Source organism: Pelobates fuscus, chromosome 6 (genome assembly GCF_036172605.1).
Source record: "Pelobates fuscus isolate aPelFus1 chromosome 6, aPelFus1.pri, whole genome shotgun sequence".
NCBI classification, from domain to species: domain Eukaryota; kingdom Metazoa; phylum Chordata; class Amphibia; order Anura; family Pelobatidae; genus Pelobates; species Pelobates fuscus.
This window is the reverse complement of record NC_086322.1, coordinates 302,071,676-302,093,646: the sequence shown is the minus strand read 5'-3', so window position 1 is coordinate 302,093,646 and position 21,971 is coordinate 302,071,676. Positions and strand designations below refer to the sequence as shown.

Here is a 21,971-nt window from a genome sequence, read left to right as displayed (position 1 = left end):
AGCAAAACAACTAATGAAGCAGTTTTGGTGTATAGACCATGCCCTTCCAGCCCTTGTCGTACCTCCCCTGGCAGTGACTCTCACAACCTCCAAGAAAGAAAGGTTTAAATTTTCAATCCGATATGACAGCATGGTGTGTTTACTTTTGAATTCCGTATCTCCTGCTCTGTTAATTGAATGTAAATCACACACAGGAGGCTGTAGCAGAGTCTAGCGGGCAATTCGCAAAGCAAGAAATAAGAACTTCTAATTTAAACAACCTGTGCAGGAAGACTGTGAGCATATCAGCTAGGGGAGGGGTGACAAGGGCTGCATTAACAAAGTGATTAAACTCCTAAAAGGCGGAGAATTAAGCAGTGAGAGTGCAGTGGTCCGTAAATCATCTATGGATTCTCCTAATGTGAAGCTCAAAATTTCCACTCGACTGTAGCAGAGTGAAATTTCAACCTTGGAAGCGTGCTTGCCATGGACTCTAGGCTTGATGTGGCAATTAACTTGTAAGGCCTTGCTAGTAGTGTAGAACTTCAAACTGTAAACTCTGACCTTTCGGGTTAAGATAAATTGACATTAAAGCCTTACAGTCGTTCATTAACCTAAGACTTAATTTGCTGACCGATCTTTTCATACAGCTCTATGCGTTCCTGACGAGCGCTAGAGAAGTATTATTGAGGTCTACTTTACTGTTTAATCCCTTAAGGACATGTCATGATTCCCTTTTATTCCTTAAGGGGTTAAGGAGGGAACTTGTGTTCCCTACTTAAAGGGACACTCCAGGCACCCAGACCACTTCTGCCCATTGGAGTGGTCTAGGTGCCAACTCCCACTACTCTTAACCCTGCAAGTGTAATTATTGCAGTTTTTTTTATAAAACTCCACCTCTAGTGGCTGTCTACTAGACAGCCACTAGCGGGCACTTCCTGCGCTGTGTGAGGACCTCCAGCGTCGCTCAATTCCCCATAGGAATGCATTGAAAAGCATTTTCAATGCTTTCCTACGGAGAGCTCTAATGCGCATGGCCGCGCATGCACATTTGGTCTCCCCGGCCGGTAGGCGGGATCAGTCTCGCCCACCGGCCGACGAAATGCAGAGTAGGAGGAGCGGCGGCGGCGGAGGAAGAAGTGGAACATATCGCTGCCTCTGGTAAGTGACTGAAGGGGTTTTTACCCCTTCAGCAAACGGGAATTCGGGGGTGGGAGGGAGAGGGGACAGATTGATTTCCTGGCACTGGAGTTTCCCTTTAACCCCTTAAGGACACATGACATGTGTGACATGTCACGATTCCATTTTATTCCAGAAGTTTGGTTCTTAAGGGGTTAAACAGGAAAGCCTTTTTCAGCTGTTTTTGTGCGTGTTGGGGAATGTTAGCCATAAGAATATTGTTTTATTTTCTGTGTAGCTTGAAGCTTGATTTGGCTTAGAACTCCCTTATCTCGGCACGGTACTCCAGGTTTAGTGATTGTTTCCTCTTGGTTTCTGCAGGGAATGCGTTGACCAGTACAAGCGGCAGATATTCATCGTGCTCTTCCAGAGGCTGCAAAATTCCAAAACCACCAAGTTCGTGAAAAGTAAGAACTGTTGAAATTCCCATGGAGTGCTGATAACTAACTTGGAATGAACTCATGAAATTCTGCTCTTTTGCAGACCCTTTTGTGTCCATTTTCTCAGCCTAACCAAAAGATATCGTTTTTTCTGCTAATTTTAAAATCTGTTTAGGAGAAAATGAAGAAAAAATACAAGTCTCTAAAATTCTCTTTCTCTCTTTAAAGGCTTTTTAGTGTTTTTAAATCTTTATTGCGTAAAGTATGGGGCCATCGCTCTGCAGGAGATGTTTGACAGCATTCAGCCAAAGTGAGTAATATCTCTTTACTTGACCATGCGGTCGTGTGCGGCGTGGCAGCTCGTTCTGATGGTCTCCTGATGCATTCTTTCCTGCAGAATGTTCGGAATGGTTGTGGAAAAAATTATTATTCCCGAAATCCAGAAAGTTTCAGGTCCAATTGAGAAGAAAATATGTGCAGTTGGAATTACAAAAATCCTAACAGAGTGTCCGCCTATGATGGACACGGAATACACCAAACTCTGGTGAGTATAGTTCAATAGAGGATCCTCTTGCACATATTTGGCAAATCGTTTGGATTCCTTTGTACTTCCCAACCTTGTAAGACTTCTCTCTTGGTCACTTCTAACCAGGACGCCACTGTTACAGTCACTTATTGGTCTTTTTGAACTTCCGGAAGATGACACTATTCCAGATGATGAGCACTTCATAGACATCGAAGACACTCCTGGCTACCAGACTGCTTTCTCTCAGTTGGCTTTTGCTGGCAAAAAGGAACATGACCCTATTGGGGAAATGGTCAATAACCCCAAGGTGTTGTTGGCGCAGTCTCTCCACAAGTTGTCTACGGCTTGTCCTGGCAGGGTATGTTCTTTGAACCATATAATAATTGATATTTTAGCTGACTGCATGGAATAAATTTCACAATAATCCTCCTGCTTCTTTGTAGCTCAGAAAACCCACTTTAAAAAAGCATTTCATGCTCTGTAGGGAGTCAACAGATTGCTCTAGTGATTATGGTGCCTGGAGTACCCTGTTGCCCCGTTTGGTAGCAGGTTGATCTTATTTGGGGTTCGGTAGGCTCTTGCTCCATACCAGCTCTCAGCCAAAAGTGAAAGCTGAAAGCTCCTTCTAGGAGCTTCCCTTCGTTCTCCTGAGCTATCCTCTGCAATGCGGAGAACGATCAACTGGGACTCTCCACCAATTAGCTAACCTCTGCAATGCAGAGGACAATCAGCTGGGACTCTCAGCCAATTGGCTAAGCCCTGCAATGCAGAGAACCATCAGCTGGGACTCTCAGCCAATTAGCTAATCCCTGCAATACAGAGAATGATCAGCTGACCTTCTCAGCCAATTAGCTAAGCCCTGCAATGCAGATAACAATCAGCTGGGACTCTCAGCCAATTAGCTAAGCCCTTTAATGCTGAGAACGATCAGCTGGGACTAGGCAGGGAGCAGTGCCTGGCAGACTTCAGAGCTTGAATCATTACTAAACTTGGGGGATGTGCAGCACTCCTGGTACCATAGCCACCGCTGTATCAGTCTGGCTCTCAGACGTTATAAGTAAAAACATTCCCCTAATGAGCCTTGTACTCTTGGCACCTACCTTTTGTCTAAGAGATTGTTTCTATCCTGTACTTCTCCTCTGACACAGTCTCTAATTTTCCAGGTCTCCTCGATGATAAGCACAAGTCTGAACGCGGAGGCACTTCAGTTTCTCCAAGGATATCTACAAGTTGCAAGCGTGTCTTTGGTTTGAGTTTGCACCTTAAGTGAAAGCGCGAACACCCAACACTTCAGTATAAAGTGCCGCTACATAGCACACTGGGTTTGTTCTTGAATCTTGCATGGTAAAAGTGTAGCCTGCCTTGGACTGTAACATAAGGTCTAAGCAGCATTCTTGTTGTATTTGGCTTACAGCTCTAACCGGGATTTGTACGGAATTCTAGTAATCACTACAGAAATCCTCAAATTCTGTTTCCATCTGAACTAAGAGATAAGGTTTGTTAATCATGTCCGAGGCGCCCTCTGATGTGAAGAGTGGATTTCAATCTTTTCACCAATATTCTCTTCCAAGGAAACGGCAGTTAATTTATTCCTCCTGCAGGGTCTAGGGAACCCTTTCCAATAAAGGCACACGTCATTCAGTTCACTCGTCTTTTTATGTTGATCTCATCTTCTGGATTATTCTTTCCTTTTTTTTTCTATCTTCATTCTTACATGTTTGTTCGAACTGTGAATAAATAATTGTTTGTTCAGACTCCTAGTGATGTGCCGTTATTATAGATTTCATTGCAGTGCGCCTCATCCACTTTCTTTGCATTCAGCTTTATTTTAAAAGAACATTTATCGCAGAGAGTGTTTGTATTGAGAGAGGTCAAAATGGTTAGATTTTTTTTTTTTTTTTGGCCAAGTCAACCTTTGGGTTCACAGGTGGAGGAAATCTGCAGCCTGCCCTCCACCTCGTGTACATACAGGTTGCTTTCATTATATAAATCTAATAAGATAAAGTGATCTCTCCTCTGCCACGTTTTTCTGATAAATGGCTTAGCTCTGGAATTGTAGCGGCACACGTATGGTAAAGACTTGTAGAGACTAAGTGGCTACTAAAAATGACTGGACATACCACATTTGCAATACCTCGGGTTGTCTACTATTGCAAATGGTATGCCATCATGGGGGTAATTCTCATCCCTGGAGCTACCATACGGTCTCTATGACAACGTAACCAATCTGGCAAATTTCAATGTGAAAAAACTGAAAAATGTATCATGCTATATTTGACCCTGTAACTTCCCAAAACACCATAAAACCTGTACATAGGGGGTACTGTTTTACATGTGAGACATCGCTGAATACAAATATGTGTATTTTATTGCAGTAAAAGCAAACCGCATTATGACATTCACAGTTAGAATGTCATGCAGAACTTAAATAACATTTCTTATTTTCTCACATTTTATTTTATTCATAATAAATTATGTTTCATAGCTAAATATTTGATGTTAAATGAAAACCCTGTTTCTCCTGAATAAAATATCTGATAAGTGGGGGTGCACTTACTATGAAAGAGGTGAATTACGGTTGAACAGACATATAGTCAAATTCCAAGTTTTGTTTACATTTTATTTTGATCAAAATGTGTACATTTGGCTCATTCTTTAAGTGGTTAAGGACTAAGCCAAATGTACACGTTTGAACGCCAATTTTGGCCAGTGTTTGTGACTAAGTGGCTACTAAAAAAAACTGAACATATACCCCATTTGAAATACCTTGGGTTGTCTACTTTTGCAAATGGTATGCCATCATGGGGGTAATTCTCATTCCTGGGCTACCATACGGTCTCAAAGGCAACGTAACCAATCTGGCATATTTTAATGTGAAAAAACTGAAACACAAGCCTTATATTTGACTCTGACTTTTGAAAACCCCATAAAACCTGTACACAGAGGGTACTGTTCTACTCGGGAGACATCGCTGAACACAAATATTAGTGTTTCAAAACAGTAAAACTTATCACAGCAATAATATCGTCAGTGTAATTGCCGTTTTGTGTGTGAAAAATTCAAAAAGCGTCACTTTCACGCGTCACTTTCACTGATGATATCATTGTAATACATTTTACTGTTTTGAAACACTAATATTTGTGTTCAGTAAAGTTTCCAGAGTAAAACAGTACCCCCCATGTTCTCGCATAACCAAATGTTGGAGATGTGGTAGAGAGGTGGGGGGACTATCTTCACATTTGGTGGAATTGCGATTTAATTAACCAAAAAAAAAAGTGGGAATTGGTTTAGGAAAAACTGTACTTAATTGGTAATGTTACTGTTGACATAAAACCGGAAATCGCTTTGTTACATTTGAAATGGCCGATGCTAAACAAAAAACACTCCCTGTTAACAGTAAAGTCCCACCTATGGCGATGGCTCGCCGGCGTTAGGACTGGGTCCCCAAGGATGGCATAGCACCCCCGCCGTCCTTAAAGCTCATTATTCCATCCTCCATTCTTATGGTATTGGCTAAACATCCCACAGTTAGTTATACGTAGATACCGGAGGGCGAGACATCTTGATGCTCCACAAAAGATGACAAATCAGAAGTTTTGGGCCAACCAATACCCCTTGAACACGTGCAGTCTAAATGGCAGCTTTCAAAACATGAATGAAACTATATGTATGTTAGGGTTACGTCTTGCCCATCAAAAAAAGATGAGCCAGGAATTTTAGAATTTATGAACCGGAGCCGTAAAGGGATTGAGATCTCTCTCCAAACAAAAGTTATTCCAGGAGTTCCATGAGGTAACAGCGCCTCGTGCCTGGCACCCACGAGTCCTACAAGAGGAGGTCCTTGGTCGCTTGCGATAGGCCGTCGACATTCCATGATCCTTGGATGGCTAGGACATCCCCAAAAGTCCAGGAACCAGGTCTGGCTCTGCCATAGTGGGGTGATCAACAGGATTGACAATACTTAAGCTTAAAGTTGATGAAGTACCCTCGTTATTATGCCAAAAGGTGGGAAAGCGTACACCCCTAAACGAGGTCATACCTAAAGAAAGGAATACGCCGCCACACACTCCGGATCCGAAAGGCAACTGCTAAATTATTGGAGATGGTCCTGGAGGAAAACCGGTCCACCGAGAAGGGGCCTCGGAGAGCATTTAATTAATGGAAACTGTAAGGATCAACTGTCCAAATTCTGCAGTCCCACCAGGGTCTTGAAAACTAGTCCGCCGTAAGATTGGTAGCTCCAGCCAAGTATTCCACTCTGAGCATGATAAATGTTCTTCGTGACCTCCACCAGAGTCTCTGATTTCACTCCACCTAGTAGACAGACATTTTGTACCACTGACACATTATCCATCTGTAGCAATATGCAGTATTCCATCAGATGGTTGGCAAAACCGCGGATTGCAAAGAATCCTGCTTTCTATTCCAGGCAGTTGATGTGCAATCCGGTCTATGCTTCTAAACATGTTCCCCCTTGTAACGGATCACCTGGCACCCCGACTTGGTACCTCCGTTAATGGATGCTCCTAGTGCTTCCTGAGGACTCCAAGCACTCTGGCAGACACCACAATCACCGAATCCGAGAAACCTTTAAATTCTCCCAAGCATATGAATGCTGTAGACCATTGAATAGGAACCATACGAATAGGCTTGTACTCCTAGCAGTCAACTGGAACAGCATGCAATAAATCCTTCCCCCAATAATGAGACGACACATCACTTTGAGGGTAAAACAGGAACTCTGGACTGGCTCATCCAGCCTGGCTTTTATTACACTAATCCACATACAGGCCACACCCAGGGGGAGGCATAAAATAACCAATCACATACATGGTTCAGCCCACACATCCCCTCCCCTCAGATAACATTAAACTCAATTATCCGGTACACTTTTTCAGCCAAGTTCTGGATGTACCCCAAAACCCGGGGGTACACCTTTAAATCCAGCATCGCTGGATAGCCCTTATTCAGGGGGACAACATATCCAAAATTCAAGTAATTCGGATGAATGGTTCGGGAGATATGGGGTTCCAAAGATTTGACCGACCGCATGGGTAAAGTATCCGAAAACAGTTCCATGCATTTTGGCCCTGCGGTCGGTCACAAACAAGGGAATGAAAACAGACGAATTGCCTGTGTTATAGAGCCTGGAGAGGGTTTGAATGAATTCCCTTGTTTGTGGGGTTCTTTCTACCGAACGGCGGGTCATTCGGTAGTTTCCATACGAATTTCTGGAAGTATGGAGGTCTCAGCGGTGTTTGCCTAGTCAAGTGTCCGATTTTAGTTCCAGACACTCGACGGCAAAACACCGCTGTTCGGTAGTTTAAGATGGCCGCCGCCACGTGTTTGTTTCCCGAATGGCGGCCACCCAGAGGACAAAGAATACATTACACGGATTGCCAATTACCCGTTTGCAACATTGTTGCAAACTGTAATTGGAGGCACACTTATTCCTGGGTGGTCTGGTTGTTCGGTAGTTTCACTCAATATAATAAATGGAGTGATTCTACCAAACAATCAGATGAATGCTGCATACATATCCCAGGTTAAACTTAATACACATATACACATATAATATTACAGGCAATATACTGGAATATGTATCACAGTCTTAAAGGGACAGTAGTCCCAATATGTCCATAGATGCTGTTAAAAGGGCCAGTAGCAGCGATATACAGTACAATATGCCCCAAATAACCCAGGGGCCATAGTCAGCAGGTAGGAGGCTAGCAAACAGGCTTCTCCAGGGCCCAGTGGCGAGGTTGGTTTCGCCACACCCCTGTTCTACCGTTTGTGCAGTTCACACCCCTGCCCCACAGGCTAGCTTGTGATTCCACTGCGAAGTCTGGGCTGGTGCCAAGGACGGATTAGCCCTTCCAGTCTTGCTTTGGAGGAGCCACCAGCGAAGTTCTGTCCTGACATCCGTGAGCTGGATAATCTGATTGTTGGATGGAGTTAATCTGAGGTATCTGGCCTTTTGGTGCTGCATTTCCTGATAATGAAGGGGCCACTGGGTAGATCACATGGATGGATAGCTGAGGAGGAGGCAGACGACTTGTGCCAGAAGTCAAAGGGGAATGTGGGATTCTGTTGCAGGACCCTTTCTATTTAGTTTTGGATCATTGAGGTGAGCTTAGAACACATTAAACCGAATCGATTTGAATCCCAGAAAGTGGACCATGAAAGAGTTAAGGCTGATTTCTCCCGGTTCACAAGAAATCTCACTGCAAATCGTGTCTGACATCGCCATCAAGAGACTGTGTCACAGAACAGTGAGATGTCAGCCAGATATATCAGACATCAAATGCCTTTGGCGTGTGAATATGCCTTCATCCCACTAACTTTCTGATATTTCCAGTGGTGAATGGACATTTGCTATGTATGAGCAGCTTTCTGTATGGAGGGGAGAACCTCTTCCAAATTGTATTATAATTAGTAAGTCTCCTTCAACTACTCAAACTAGTGCGGGCAGCACGTGTTCGAGCAACCAATCAGAACCTCAGATTTCATGAGTTGAGCTAACTGGTTCAGCTACCCACAGAGAGCAATTGGGATGCGCTGTCGAATGATCAACCAGGATAAATGACGAGATAAAGAGGTTTATTTAAGAAAAATAACGGTGACCGCTAACAAACGTGAACTTCTATAATACATTCGGAGAAGCTGTTAGTTCAAGCTGTTTAAATTTTACAGGTAACTTTCAGAGTTCGGGTGTCTAACCTGAGCCCCGTCATACAATATAGTGAGGCATGTCCAATCTCCTCTACAATAATTCAATAAATTAAAAAAACAACTTGGTTCACCTCCCAAACTTCTCGTTTACTATATGTATCAATAAATACATCAAGGTGCCGCAGACTTAAACCAACTTTAAACATTGCAATTTATTATTTAGACCTTATTATACACCGGATTCTAAGACACAAACCATAAAACTTTTTTTGACACAACCCTGTTATGCAAAATAGTTGCAATGCAGATCAGTTTGTTTACAAATTGGATCAAGTTACAGAAATGTGTAGAACACAGCTATAATTAATATACTATTGTATCTTTGTTTGCCAAATTTAATTTAAATGTTCAGAGTGTTTATACGTCATCCTGTCTGTCCTAAAAGGTTCAGTTCTTTTTTTTAAGCCAAATCACTATTTCAGGATTTTGTGCATCCCGCTCTGTATTATATTGTTATAGACTTGCCTCTGTTGGCCTTATGAAAAAATTTTGGAGGGGAAAAAATATGTATATAAACCTTTACTGTTATGAAGAATTGGCGGAGACCAATATTCTGCTAAAAATGGCCCTAGGCTTATTCCCCAAATGGCAAAACTGGAGCTAAAATATATAATCGGGAACAATTCTCCATCTCTGATATAGTGACAGTTTGGCTGTTCGAATCTCCGTTTTACCATTTGGAATTGTGTGAATAACTGTGTTTTGTGGTCAGATTTACAAACCGAGAGCGACCAGAAGTCGTATTACGCATGTTCTGCCTCTAGGTGGCACTTACTTGAGTATTTAGTAAACGTTTGCATTTGTTTTCGGAAGAATCACAATTCAGACGGAATTACTCACATTTCCAATTGGTGCAATGAATGAATTGTGGGACGAACAAAATTCTTCCATGTGAGATTTTCATTTTTGTGAATTCAGAAAATGTGATACCCAGATTTAAGGGTGCCAAATTCGAGAGAGTTTCTTAATTTGGTATATCACACATAGATGTACCAAATTAGGGAGTTATTTACTAAACGGCTGAAATACCAAAATTAAAAGGGTTTCTCTTCACTTTTATCTTTCAGTTCCTCCATAGAAATTCCATAAACGGCGATCCCACATAAGGGTACCAATTATAGCTGGGGAGGTAACTAAAGGCTAAACACTAAAAAATATACGAAGAGATGCCAATTTCCTAATTTGTTTTTCAGCTGCTTTGTAGATAGCTCCCTACTTTGGTATCTTTTGTGGGATTTTTTTTTTTTTTTAATACTTTTTATTAAGAAATTTTGTTTTTATATATACAAAACAGTTCCAAAACTACATACATACAGTCATACAGAATACGTCCGGTTGATATAGTTAAATCATTTGGTGTAAAAAGAATACATTGTTTAGAATATAACCGTCAATCAACCAGATATAGAAGGAGAAGAGAAAAAAAAAATACATAACAAAAAACAGGAAGTCATTCATTTGGCATAAACAGAAGTCTATAGAAAATGAATAAGAAGTATATCAATAGAAGTAAACATAACTTTAAGTGCATATTGTCCATGAGGTAGGTTCCTCTATCTAGGTAAAATTCCATCTTTCATACCCCCAACACCAAAAAGATTTATTAATTACCATAAATTAGAGAACAATTTTTTAACCAAGTTGAGTACCAGTCTGGTTTTTTTTGAAAGCACTGACCAGTTTTTAGTAATATCATGTTCCATTGTCAGTTGGAATTTAATTTGTTTAATCAAGGAACCTTTCTGAAAAGAGTCAGAAGATTTCCACTGTCTCGCTATGATAATTTTGACTGCAATAAAGCAGTGGATAGCTAGACAAATATGTTTACTTGATTTAAAAGGCCAGTTCAAATGGAGAAGGGCTAAAGCTGGATTTCTATTTATGTCTTTAACCCCTTAAGGACCAAACCTCTGGAATAAAAGGGAATCATGACATGTCACACATGTCATGTGTCCTTAAGGGGTTAAATGATACCTCACTCAAAGATATTTCGGAAAAGATATTAAAAGCCCAGGCCCATATTGACTTAAGTGCTGGGCAAGACCACCATATATGAACATATGTACCAGAATGGGTGCCACATCTCCAGCAAGTAGGGTCTTGGGAGGTATACATTTTGGCCAATCTTGTCGGAGTGTAGTACCATCTGTGGAGTAGCTTATAGTGACACTCAGTCAAGTTTAGGCCATGAACAGATTTATTTACAAGAATTATAGAAGAAAACCAGTCATTTGGGGAAATCACTAAATTGAGTTCATTTTCCCATATTTTAACCAGTTTATAGGGGAAAGTATCTAGGCCTTTAAAAAGCGAGCTGGCGACCGAAATAACTCTGGGTACAGTTTGAAAAGAAAATAAAGTTTGCAACTCTTTAGCCCAAGGAAAAGAAGATTGAATAACATGTTTCTGAATATAATGTTTAATGCGGATATAAGAAAATAATTCTTTAGATGGTAAATGGAGACTATCTACAATCTGTTGAAAGGGTAGAATATTGTCACCCTGCATAATATCTAATAAAGTTAGTGTGTCTTTGTTAGGCCAATGTCTCAATGATATATCTTCTATATTGTTTTCTAGTATATTTAGTTTACATGTTCTGGGGATTAGGTTAGTTACACCCAAATTTTTTTTAATTTCGACCCATATTTCCAGAGACTGAGCCAACGATATTGGGCAATTAGGCAAGTCCCTCGGGAACTTCCCAGGATCTGACCATATATAAGAATAAAGATTAGAAGCATGTAAGGCTTCAGATTCCATAGTATACCAAGGTTCAGAGAAGAAGAGAGGGTCTTGCAGAATATATATATGTCGTATGATATTAGCATAATAAAGATTAGCAATTCTTGGAAAGTTTAGCCCTCCCTGGGACAGTTTTTTGGTGATATTCTTTTGACTTATTCTAGGGTTTTTATTTTTCCAAATAAATTTATTTATAGCCGTTTGAATCATCAATAGCCACACCTTAGGGACTTTAAGGGGGACCATTGAAAATAAATACGACCATTTTGGTAAAATATAAGAATTTATAATATTGATTCTGCCTGTCCATAAAGTTTCTAAGTTTTTCCATTTTTTTAAGTTTTGATTCATATCTTTTATTAAGTGCATAACATTCCTCTCCATGATATGGGAGGCGTTAGCAGGAAAACTGAGACCCAAGTAATTAATTTCTGTATCAGTCCAAATAAATTGATATTTTTGGGATAGCCTTTCGACCTGAGTCAAAGATAAGTTGATAGTTAAAGCAGTAGATTTTGAAACATTTAACTTAAAATTAGAGATATTTGAAAAATTATCAATTTCTTTCATTAGTGCTACTAATGAGTCTTCCGGAGATGTAAGAGTGACCAAAGCATCATCGGCATATAATGCAATCTTAATATCATGAGATTTCGTATGAACCCCCTTTATTGACTGATTATTTCTAATATTAACAGCTAGAGGTTCAAGAGATAAAATATAAAGAAGCGGTGACAGGGGGCATCCCTGCCTTGTTCCATTTTTAAGATCGAACCAAGTCGAAATAATATTAGGGCCCACGGTCCTGGCCGAGGGAGAAGAGTACAAAACCATAATTGCAGTGTATATCCAGCCCTTAAAGCCATATGCCTTAAGGAGTTCTCTTAAATAGTCCCACCCGACCCTGTCAAACGCTTTTTCTGCGTCTAAAGACAGGGCCAGGAGGGGCTCTTCATGAACTTTAGCTAGACCTATAATATCGATGAGCTTTCGGGTGTTATTTGATGCCCATCTACCGGGGATGAAGCCTATTTGATCTGGGTGAATAAGTTTAGTAATTATTGTTTTCAATCTCTCAGCAATAATGGCAGAATATATTTTCATGTCAACATTAATTAGTGCAATCGGTCTGTAATTTCTTGGGTCCCAACTGGCTTTGCCCGGTTTCAAAATAGGGACAATATTTGATTGTAATAGTTCCTTTGGTATAACCTCATTTTCTGCTGCTTGATTAAACATTTCAGTAAGGGGTTTTAAGAGATAAATTTCATATATTTATAATATAGATTTGTAAAGCCATCAGGGCCAAGGGTTTTGTTTGTGGCTAGTCTATCAATTTGAATTTGCACTTCTTCTAGAGAAATGTTTTTATTCAAATTGGTCAGATCCTGGGAAGAGATTTTCGGAATTTGGGAATTTAATAAATATCCCTTAATATCCTTTATTTCTGGGGACAGCCTTAAATTGTACAAGTCTTGATAGAACTGGTTAAACTTTTGTCCAAGATGGAGTGGAATATACTATTTGATCGACCACCAGTTTTTCTATCTTATTTTTAGCATAATGATTACGTAATCTCCTAGTTAGACTTTTACTCGCTCTATTGCCCGAAATATAGTGATTTAATTTTAATTTATTTATATTAATCTTAATTTTTTCCTCTTCTTTTAAATTAATTTGAGTTTGTAACTCTTTTAGGTGAGTTCTCGACTCCGGGGAGGATTGTTGTTTATTCATTTTAGAACATGCATAAAATTCAATATATAAATCAGGCAATATTGTGCCACTGTTTTTCTTAAGGATATGGTCTATTTTAATTATATAGCCCCTCATTACGGATTTATGGGAGCACCAGTTTATTATAGGGGAGGTGTCTCCCGGATTGTTTTCTGCCCAGAAATATTCTAATAATTTGGTCAAATCCTCCCTATTGTTTGTGTCCTTTAGAATGGCATCATTCAGTCTCCAGGTATTACGAGAGAAAGGAGGAGAATTACCAAGATCAAATAAAACAAAGCTATTGTCTGACCATGTATTTTCCTTAAGATTAATACTATTAAAGAGCGGAATTGTAATGGCGTTTGTTAAACAAAAGTCAATCCGGGAGTAAGTACCGTGAACACCGGATAAGTGGGAAAAATCTTTTTTAAGAGGGTGAAGTAATCTCCAGATATCATATAAATTATATTGCTTACAAATATTATTTAGTTTTTTGGCTTGCTTAGTAGGTCCTTTATTGTTAGGCGAGGTGGATAAAGTAGTTCTATCCAGGGATGGATCACTAACACAGTTGAAATCACCGGCAATGATCAAATATCCCTTATTAATTTTATAAACTTTATCCATTATCAGAGCAAATTTGGTCATTGGGTCGACATTAGGTAGATATACATTGACCAATGTAAAAATTTTATCTTCGATTTTACAGACCAAAATAATAAACCTTGCTTCTGGATCGAGTTCTATGTGTAGAATCTCTGGATTAATGTCTTTTTTGAATATAATTGCCACACCCCTTTTTTTATTTTTAGTTAAAGAGGCTTGGATCACAGTTGCATAATTATCTCCACCCCAGGTTTGTCTGGTATCTTTAAGCCAGTGCGTTTCTTGTAGAAAAGCAACCTGTATATTTTGTTCTGTCAAAAAATCATACAATCTGTGCCTTTTCTTATTGGTATTAAGCCCCTGAACATTCAAGGATAAAAACTTCAGCATGGGAATACATCAAAGCGATATTTTTTGACTTCCTGATATAAAGCAACAAAAAAGAAGAAACACATCACACTAAGAGAAAATATAGTAAAAAAAAACTCAGAACACATACTTCCTTTCGTTGGCCTCTGAATAGGACCAGCATCATCAATCATCCAACTATTAGGTAAAAACCTAATACTATAGTAATCATTGACAACCATGGATGTGCAATGAAATTAGAGTAGCAAAACTACACAAGAGTGAAAACCCCAATCCATGCCTGAGTTGGAAACCAACCGCTAAAATGACCTCCCTCTTACTTAATATAAATCTCCCTTGTAGAGGGGAAGAAAAAAAAAAATTTAACCACTTAAGGGCACATGGCTTGGTGGAGTGTCGTGACTCCCTTACATTGCAGAAGTATGCGCCCTAGGGGTTAATTGCATTTGTGTATACCTTCATTATTCTATCATTACCTGAACCTAGTGCTTATAGTAGAAATCTATATAGTGCTAACAATTTCTAGCTAAAATATTAAACTTGTGGAATTTTTTTTTGAATTTAATATATTGGAGCAACAGGAATAACGAGAAAGTGTTGCATTATCGAGTATTAATTGGATTCACAAAAATATTATCTTAGTGGATACAAAATAATAATTGAATTTCTTAAAGATATATATATTTCTTATGGTACCTCATGTAAGGGCTACTTATAGTAGCAAAAAAAAAAAAAAATTACTCTATCATTACCTTAAATATAGTGCTTATAATATCAATCTGTAAAGTGCTAGCTATTAATAGCTAGTATATTTTAGTTGTAGAAAAATTAGTAACTTTTAAATATATATAAGCGTCAAGAGTGACAAATATTACTTTTTTTAAGTGTTAATTGCTTCGGAAAAGTTTTACCTTAGTGCATATAAAATAATAAATGTATATATTCTTTTAGTCCAACATGGAGCCTATAGTGGCAAATTTAAACTCTGTGAGAAAAAAAAAAATATATAAAAAAAAAATCCTTTTTACTCCCCATCTCCTCCCTCCCTTTATCACACATGTTCACATTTGCCCTCTACAGTAAAGGGTTATAAAACTACAGCAATAATTTGTTGTTTTTGAGCCAGTCTGTTAGGCTCGCATTGTTCTCAAATATTTATCTTTTGCCATCATATGAAAGGCTAAGTTTTAGGGGGAAAAGCCACTTGTATTTTATATTGTGATTTCTCAAAGATCGAGTAGCAAAACTAAATGCTTTTCTTTTTGTTCTGGTTTCAAAAGATAAATCTTGAAATACTTTAACTTCCTGGAAAGGACTTACAGAGACTGGATTGACCCATTGTCAAATTTAAGGATAACAAAATAGGGATTCATCTACTACACAGCTCTCTCCCTAACTTGGTTCCCTTAAAAACCACGGAACGATTTGCCGGCATTTAATTTGTCCGAACCAAAGATATCAGTATTGGACAATTTTCAGCAAAAACGATGCTGACGTTTATTTGAGTCAAACCATCCTTTATTGCCGTCTGAATTCATTCAGTGCACAAGTCCTTTTATTTAGCTCAGCGTTTTCTTGCAAACTTTGATCAGTGACGAGAACATTGCTCCCTAAAGGAGGGTGTTGCATTACGTGGATCTTCCAGATTGTAAATGAGAACCTGACGGAGGAAAGTATGGCACCCTTAGCCCCAATAAAGCACTGGAAAAATCTAATCTAGGGTCCTCTTCTAACACTAAGAAAATGTTGCAGTAAAAGCTCTACATATCAGTTTGGGAATAGAGGATGCTTGGCACGTCCAAAACCATTTATTTATTTTACAGACTGCTGTTTGTTCAGTTGAAACGCACTACTCTAGGCAGAAAAGGGAGTGTGGGGAAATGTTTTTTATAATGTTCATTAATAAACACTCCCAAGTTCCATAACCTTTATAGCCTGCTGTAGTTGTTGTGGTGCTAGGAATGCCCTTATGCTGTCCTGGAGTAAAACATTTTTTTAAAATGACCTGCCACCTTACCTGGGTCCCGTTGGACACCTGCTGAGAGAGCCGACAAATGCCCTCAATCAAGGAGAGTGATCCTGTACAGTGTGCTGTAGTGGTTATGGTGCCTGGAGTGTTCACTTATGAAGGATTTTTACAATCATTGAATGGACATAATAGATAAAAGGTTTGTGTGCGAGTAAATCACAATGTAAATGCAGACTGTTTAATAATTTCACACTTTAATTCCAGGGTGAGAGATTTTATTTGACATATTATGCCGTCTGCTTTAATGTAACACGTCTGGCTAGGAGCTGTGCTGTCATCCAATGAGCAGGGCCGGGTAGGAGCTCTCTCAGCCAATGAGCAGGGGCGCTGTCATCCAATGAGCAGAGCCGCGTAGGGCAGGGACTGGTACGAGCAATCTCACTTTCAATCAGGCAGCATGCTGGATTAGTAGTTTGGCACGAATTGTTCATCGGTTCAGTAATGACCTCACTAAAGAATCCTAGGTGGGAGTTATATCACTCATGCCGTCTCCTTTGAGCGGTTTACCTGCTCAATTAAATGTGACTAAAATGTCTAATTTATATCTCCTGGTTCCGTTTACACATAGAGCACTATTGTTGTTGTTTTCTGTTTTTTGGGTGGCCTTATGGTCCCCATATTGCTGTGATATCTGATGACTATATTACTGAACGTCATTCATACTAGAGCTGGTTCTAGCTTTATAAAACGTGAGTAGGGCTACATAAGATCTACGAATAATTAGTACCTTATATTATCGTGATATACTACACTATTGGGTTTTTTCCCATTGTTTTTTGTATATTGATACGGATCCCAAGCATTTCCTGATCTGGCACCTCCATAGAGAAGAGACTTTCCTACAAGATTTGTCTGTTCTCGTAAGTTTGCACATTTATTTGAACATTTTATTGGTTATTTTTGACCTTTTTTTTTTTTTTACTATTGGTTTTTATTCTTCTGTATCTATCTCCCATTGGTTACATCTTTTGTTACAATGTTATTGGCGCATCCTTCCTTTCCTTTTGCTGTATTGTCCGATCCTTTTTGGGGTTTGTTAGGGAGCCCCATCCTTCTCCTTATAATTTAGTTTGGTTGAATAATGCTAATCCTTTCTTTTTCAGTTTTTTCAATAATTACAACAGAAACAATTCTTTAATACAGAGAAAATGTATGTCAAATCGGTACCGAAACCTGGGTTCCATAAGGAAAAATCTACAACTCGGCCATTTCTGCTATTTGGATCACATTTGTGAAGATTCCCAGTGTAGTGACTAGCCCTGATAAAATGAGAGCATGCATCGCTAGATCTGGACATTGGATCATTATAGAGGGGGGGTCGGGGGGAGACACACCGTTGTATATTTGATTTATGATCTTATAAACTACCGTAGCAATAGAACACACTGTTACATATAGGTTTCATTTAAATACTAGGGATACTTTCTCAGGAAATCGTGCTTTAATGCTTTTGGCCACTTTTTATAATAATAATAATAATAAAAAAAACTATAGCAAAGATTAATCAAGAAAAGGAACTGTAGGCCAATAATTGCAGGACTTCTGGGGAGGGCAGGAAGCCATTCAAAGATTAACCCTGGGAATTGGGTAAATCACACCAAAGCAATACTGCTGATTGATGGAAGGAATCTGTAATGGGGTCATTTATAGATCCTTTATTTACCGAGATATGAACAGTATCCCAAAATAATATGGATCCAGGCTCAGTGACGGCCAAAGACAAAACGGCGACTGGGAACAGCTATTGAAATTAGACCGGGACATAAAGTGAAAGCAACATTCATTTATTAAAGGAACACTACACACACATAATGCAGCTTAGCTCTGCTTAAAGGACCACTATAGTGCCAGGAAAACACTCGTTTTCCTGGCACTATAGTGCCCTGAGGGTGCCCCCACCCTCAGGGTCCCACTCCCGCCGGGCTCTAGGGGGAGGAAGGGGTTAAACTTACCTCTTTCTCCAGCGCCGGGCGGGGAGCTCTCCTCCTCCTCTCCGATCCTCCCTTTCGGCTGAATGCGCACGCGCGGCAAGAGGTGCGCACGCATTCAGCCGGTCTCATAGGAAAGCATTATCAATGCTTTCCTATGGACGCTTGCGTACTCTCACTGTGATTTTCACAGTGAGAATCACACAAGCGCCTCTAGCGGCTGGCAATGAGACAGCCACTAGAGGATTTGGAGGCTGGATTAACCCTATTATAAACATAGCAGTTTCTCTGAAACTGCTATGTTTATAAAAAAAAAATGGGTTAACTCTAGCTGGACCTGGCACCCAGACAACTTCATTAAGCTGAAGTGGTCTGGGTGCCTAGAGTGGTCCTTTAAGTTCTTTATGTGTAGAGTGTCTTTTTATAAAAAGTGCAGCTTTTAACATAAATGATCTATTTTATAAATTAATCTTTATAAATTAAATGATGATTGCTAAAGAGAATATAAGAGCTATTCCACAAGTTACAAGCAGTTGCAGAGCACCAGTTTACAGAATCTGATCTGGGAACACCATGTCCCCATTTAAAGTAAGATCTGGATGAAGCCTACACTGGGAGATTCTAGTAAATAACGCCTTAAAGGGTTGCTCAAGTGATTTGGTCATAGTACAAGGACCGTGTGTGCATCATATTAATACGAAATTCTGCACATTGTGAGATATGTAGACTAACTGTAACTCCACCTCCGGCAGCGGCAGCCAACCTGCCAATCTGGCATGGTTAATGTAAATTCTGTGCATATACTATTATAGAATTTTATTCATTGGGCGAGGGCAAAAACATGTCAGGGTACTTTGAGCATCGTAACGACTGCAGCAGGCTCCAGCACCTATTATGCTTGGAGTAGCAAGAACCAAGGTCATGCCATCCCTGACGTAAATAAAAATATTGCCAAATACAGAGTCCTCAAGCAGAGAAAAATGTATAAGCTCCCACATTACAAAACCCCTACCTACTCACAGTCCCCCTACCCATCATACAGCTCCCCACAGTCCCCAGTACTCACCTCACAGCCACCCACCCACTCAGTTCCCCTACCCAACATACAGCTCCCTACCCACCTCACAGCCCCCCTACCCACCTTACAACCCCCCTACCTACTCAGTCCCCCTAACAACTTACAGCCCCCCCTACTCACCTTACAAAACCCCTACCCACTCACAGTCCCCCTACCAACCTCACAGTTCCTCTACCTTTTCACATCCCATCTACCTTTTCACAGCCTTCCTACCCACACCTTGTCACAGCCTCCCCCACATACCGTCATAGCCTCCCCCCACAAACCTGTCACTCCCCCCATACACTCATTCTGTCACCTCCCCACACACACACTGACACCCCCTCCATACAATATCACCATACCTAATCACTTTCAGCCACCGCACACGGTCACCCCTTCACCCAGCTATATGGGGGGGGGGGGGGGGAGAGAGGTGGATCTTGGGTGAGTTCCCACACTTTATTCCCCAGGACTCGACCCCTGCAGGTACCCACTCATTGCCTCGTACCTTGATTGAAACAAGTGTTGGACTTAGAATCGGGATTTAAACAGGTACTCAGTGTGGACTAACTAGTCAGGAATAATCTTTGTCTCCAGGACTGCGGTATTTAGGCAGATCTGACAGTCAGGATAGCCAGCTGGTTTATAAAATAATAACAATGGCCGTATAAAACTTACCGAGATGCTCACCTACAACCTGGAAATGCGATAAGGATAAAAAAACAAAAAACAACGTGTAGCTGAAGGAACAAAACTGGAGTAAAACCATTTACTACTCAGTTATCTAAACTAATATACTCACCGGAGAAGCGCCCAGAGGCAGATAGATGGCTGTATTTAATAGCAAATGGGGATTCAAACACCCGACAGCTTAATCTGATTAAATGACGCAACCCATACACACCCAACATGGCCTTATACACCCAACATGGCCTTATACAGTCCCACATGGCCTTATACACCCAACATGGCCTTATACAGTCCCACATGGCCTTGTACACTCCCACGTGGCCTTACAACCCCCCCACTTTGCCTTACACACACCCACGTGGCCTTAGACAGTCCCACGTGGCCTTACACCCCCCCCCACCCACTTTGCCTTACACACACCCACGTGGCCTTAGACAGTCCCACGTGGCCTTAGACACTTTTTATACCAGTGGGATCTCTTTAAGGAGGGAGCTCAGGCCAGAACCCCAGAAACTAAAAAGGGGTACATTCAGGGACCAACTCCTGCATATGTGCTGTTTGCTGGGTCTTCATGGAAAAAATACTGAGCCCTGGTCTGCCCTGCAGAAATATTGGCCTAGTGGCCATACAATAAAATATTGTCCCGATGAGCATAAAGTAAATTATTGTCCCGGTGAGCATAAAGTAAATTATTGTCCCGGTGAGCATAAAGTAAATTATTGTCCCGGTGAGTATTAGAAATACATACAATTGGTGGAACACACGTCTGATGATTCTAAAAAATAAGACAGAATGGCATAGTATAATACTGTTTAGTATAGATATATATGGAAAAAATAAAGCAATATTACTCACAAGCCCAGAGCCAAATTAGCATATGGCTCTCATGGGAAGCGTGATGGGACGCTTAATAGGATGTCCCCATCCTTCTTCTTGTTGTTCCTTAAGTAGTAGTTGGTGAAGGATGCAATATTCAGATGTCTTTCAAATAGCAGATGTGTCTTTATTTGATGAATAAAAGTTGTACAAAGATAAAAGATAAAAAGTCCAATTGACAATTAAAAGGTGATATAAGTAAAAAGTCCTGTATATACAGTCTGATCCAAAACGCGTTTCGCCCTGTGGTGGGGGCTTCCTCAGTTGGTGTCAGTCAGTATCCTCTGGGTAGGCTTCCTCGGCGTTCTTTTGTAGCACTTCTGTGTTCTACTTCCGGGTTTGCATTACTTATCCGCATTTGGAACGCATACTGCGTTCCACCGCCGTCTACATGCGTTCCACTTCCGGGTCGCGTATTGTGTGTCAATCGGGCGCACAATAAACGTCACTGGAACGCATGATAGTCGGTTTATGCGTTCCACTTCGGGATTTTTTACAATTAGAGTCATAACAGAATGTATGTTTGCAAAGTGTTGGAATATTTTGCAATTAGAGACTTTACAAAGTGTATATTCTCTAAGTGTGGTAATTACTATGTGATATATTCATTTGTTTATTTCAAATTCTATTTTATATATATATATATATAAAACTTGTATGGTAGCTAATAACCAGCAATAAATAGAAATACAGAGCAATCTTCAAGGAAATTATAATGCTGTGAGGTTAATATATGGCATTAAAATACATGATATACATATTGATATACGGTTCATATATTTCTGTTATATATAAATAAATTTTACAAAAGGCATATGTGTAATACTATATACATATAGAACTTATATGACATATAATGATGTTGTACATAATTATAGCTAAAATCTATTATGGTAATATGCTAAAAAATGGGAAAAAATATCGTACTTTAAAAGGAGTGGATAAGAAAAATTGTGTATATATTTTAAATAAAGTGACAAATCTCGAAATCCGAATTTAGACCATAAGGGATAAGGGTATTAAAATTGAAAATAAATCTCATCTCTTCTGAGCCTATCTTTTTGGTGTAATCTCCCCCTCTCCAATTTTTCTTAACTATTTTGAGGGGGCAGAAAAAAAGGTGATCCGGGTTAAGGTTATGATGTGTTTTAAA

The 21,971-nt window shown here is 39.9% G+C and overlaps 1 protein-coding gene across 2 annotated transcripts in view; it reads left to right on the top strand.

Moving 5' to 3' along the window:
• Nucleotides 1-3,704, top strand: part of CSE1L (chromosome segregation 1 like) — a 34,434-nt gene extending 30,730 nt beyond the window's left edge. For both annotated transcript variants that reach the window (XM_063459657.1, XM_063459656.1), the window contains exons 21-25: nucleotides 1,480-1,565; nucleotides 1,767-1,848; nucleotides 1,936-2,082; nucleotides 2,191-2,422; nucleotides 3,228-3,704. In XM_063459657.1, coding sequence (XP_063315727.1) covers nucleotides 1,480-1,565; nucleotides 1,767-1,848; nucleotides 1,936-2,082; nucleotides 2,191-2,422; nucleotides 3,228-3,317 — 637 coding nt within the window. In that variant the 3' untranslated portion in view covers nucleotides 3,318-3,704. The remainder of the gene's footprint in view (nucleotides 1-1,479; nucleotides 1,566-1,766; nucleotides 1,849-1,935; nucleotides 2,083-2,190; nucleotides 2,423-3,227) is intronic.
• The last annotated feature ends 18,267 nt before the right edge of the window (nucleotides 3,705-21,971 follow it).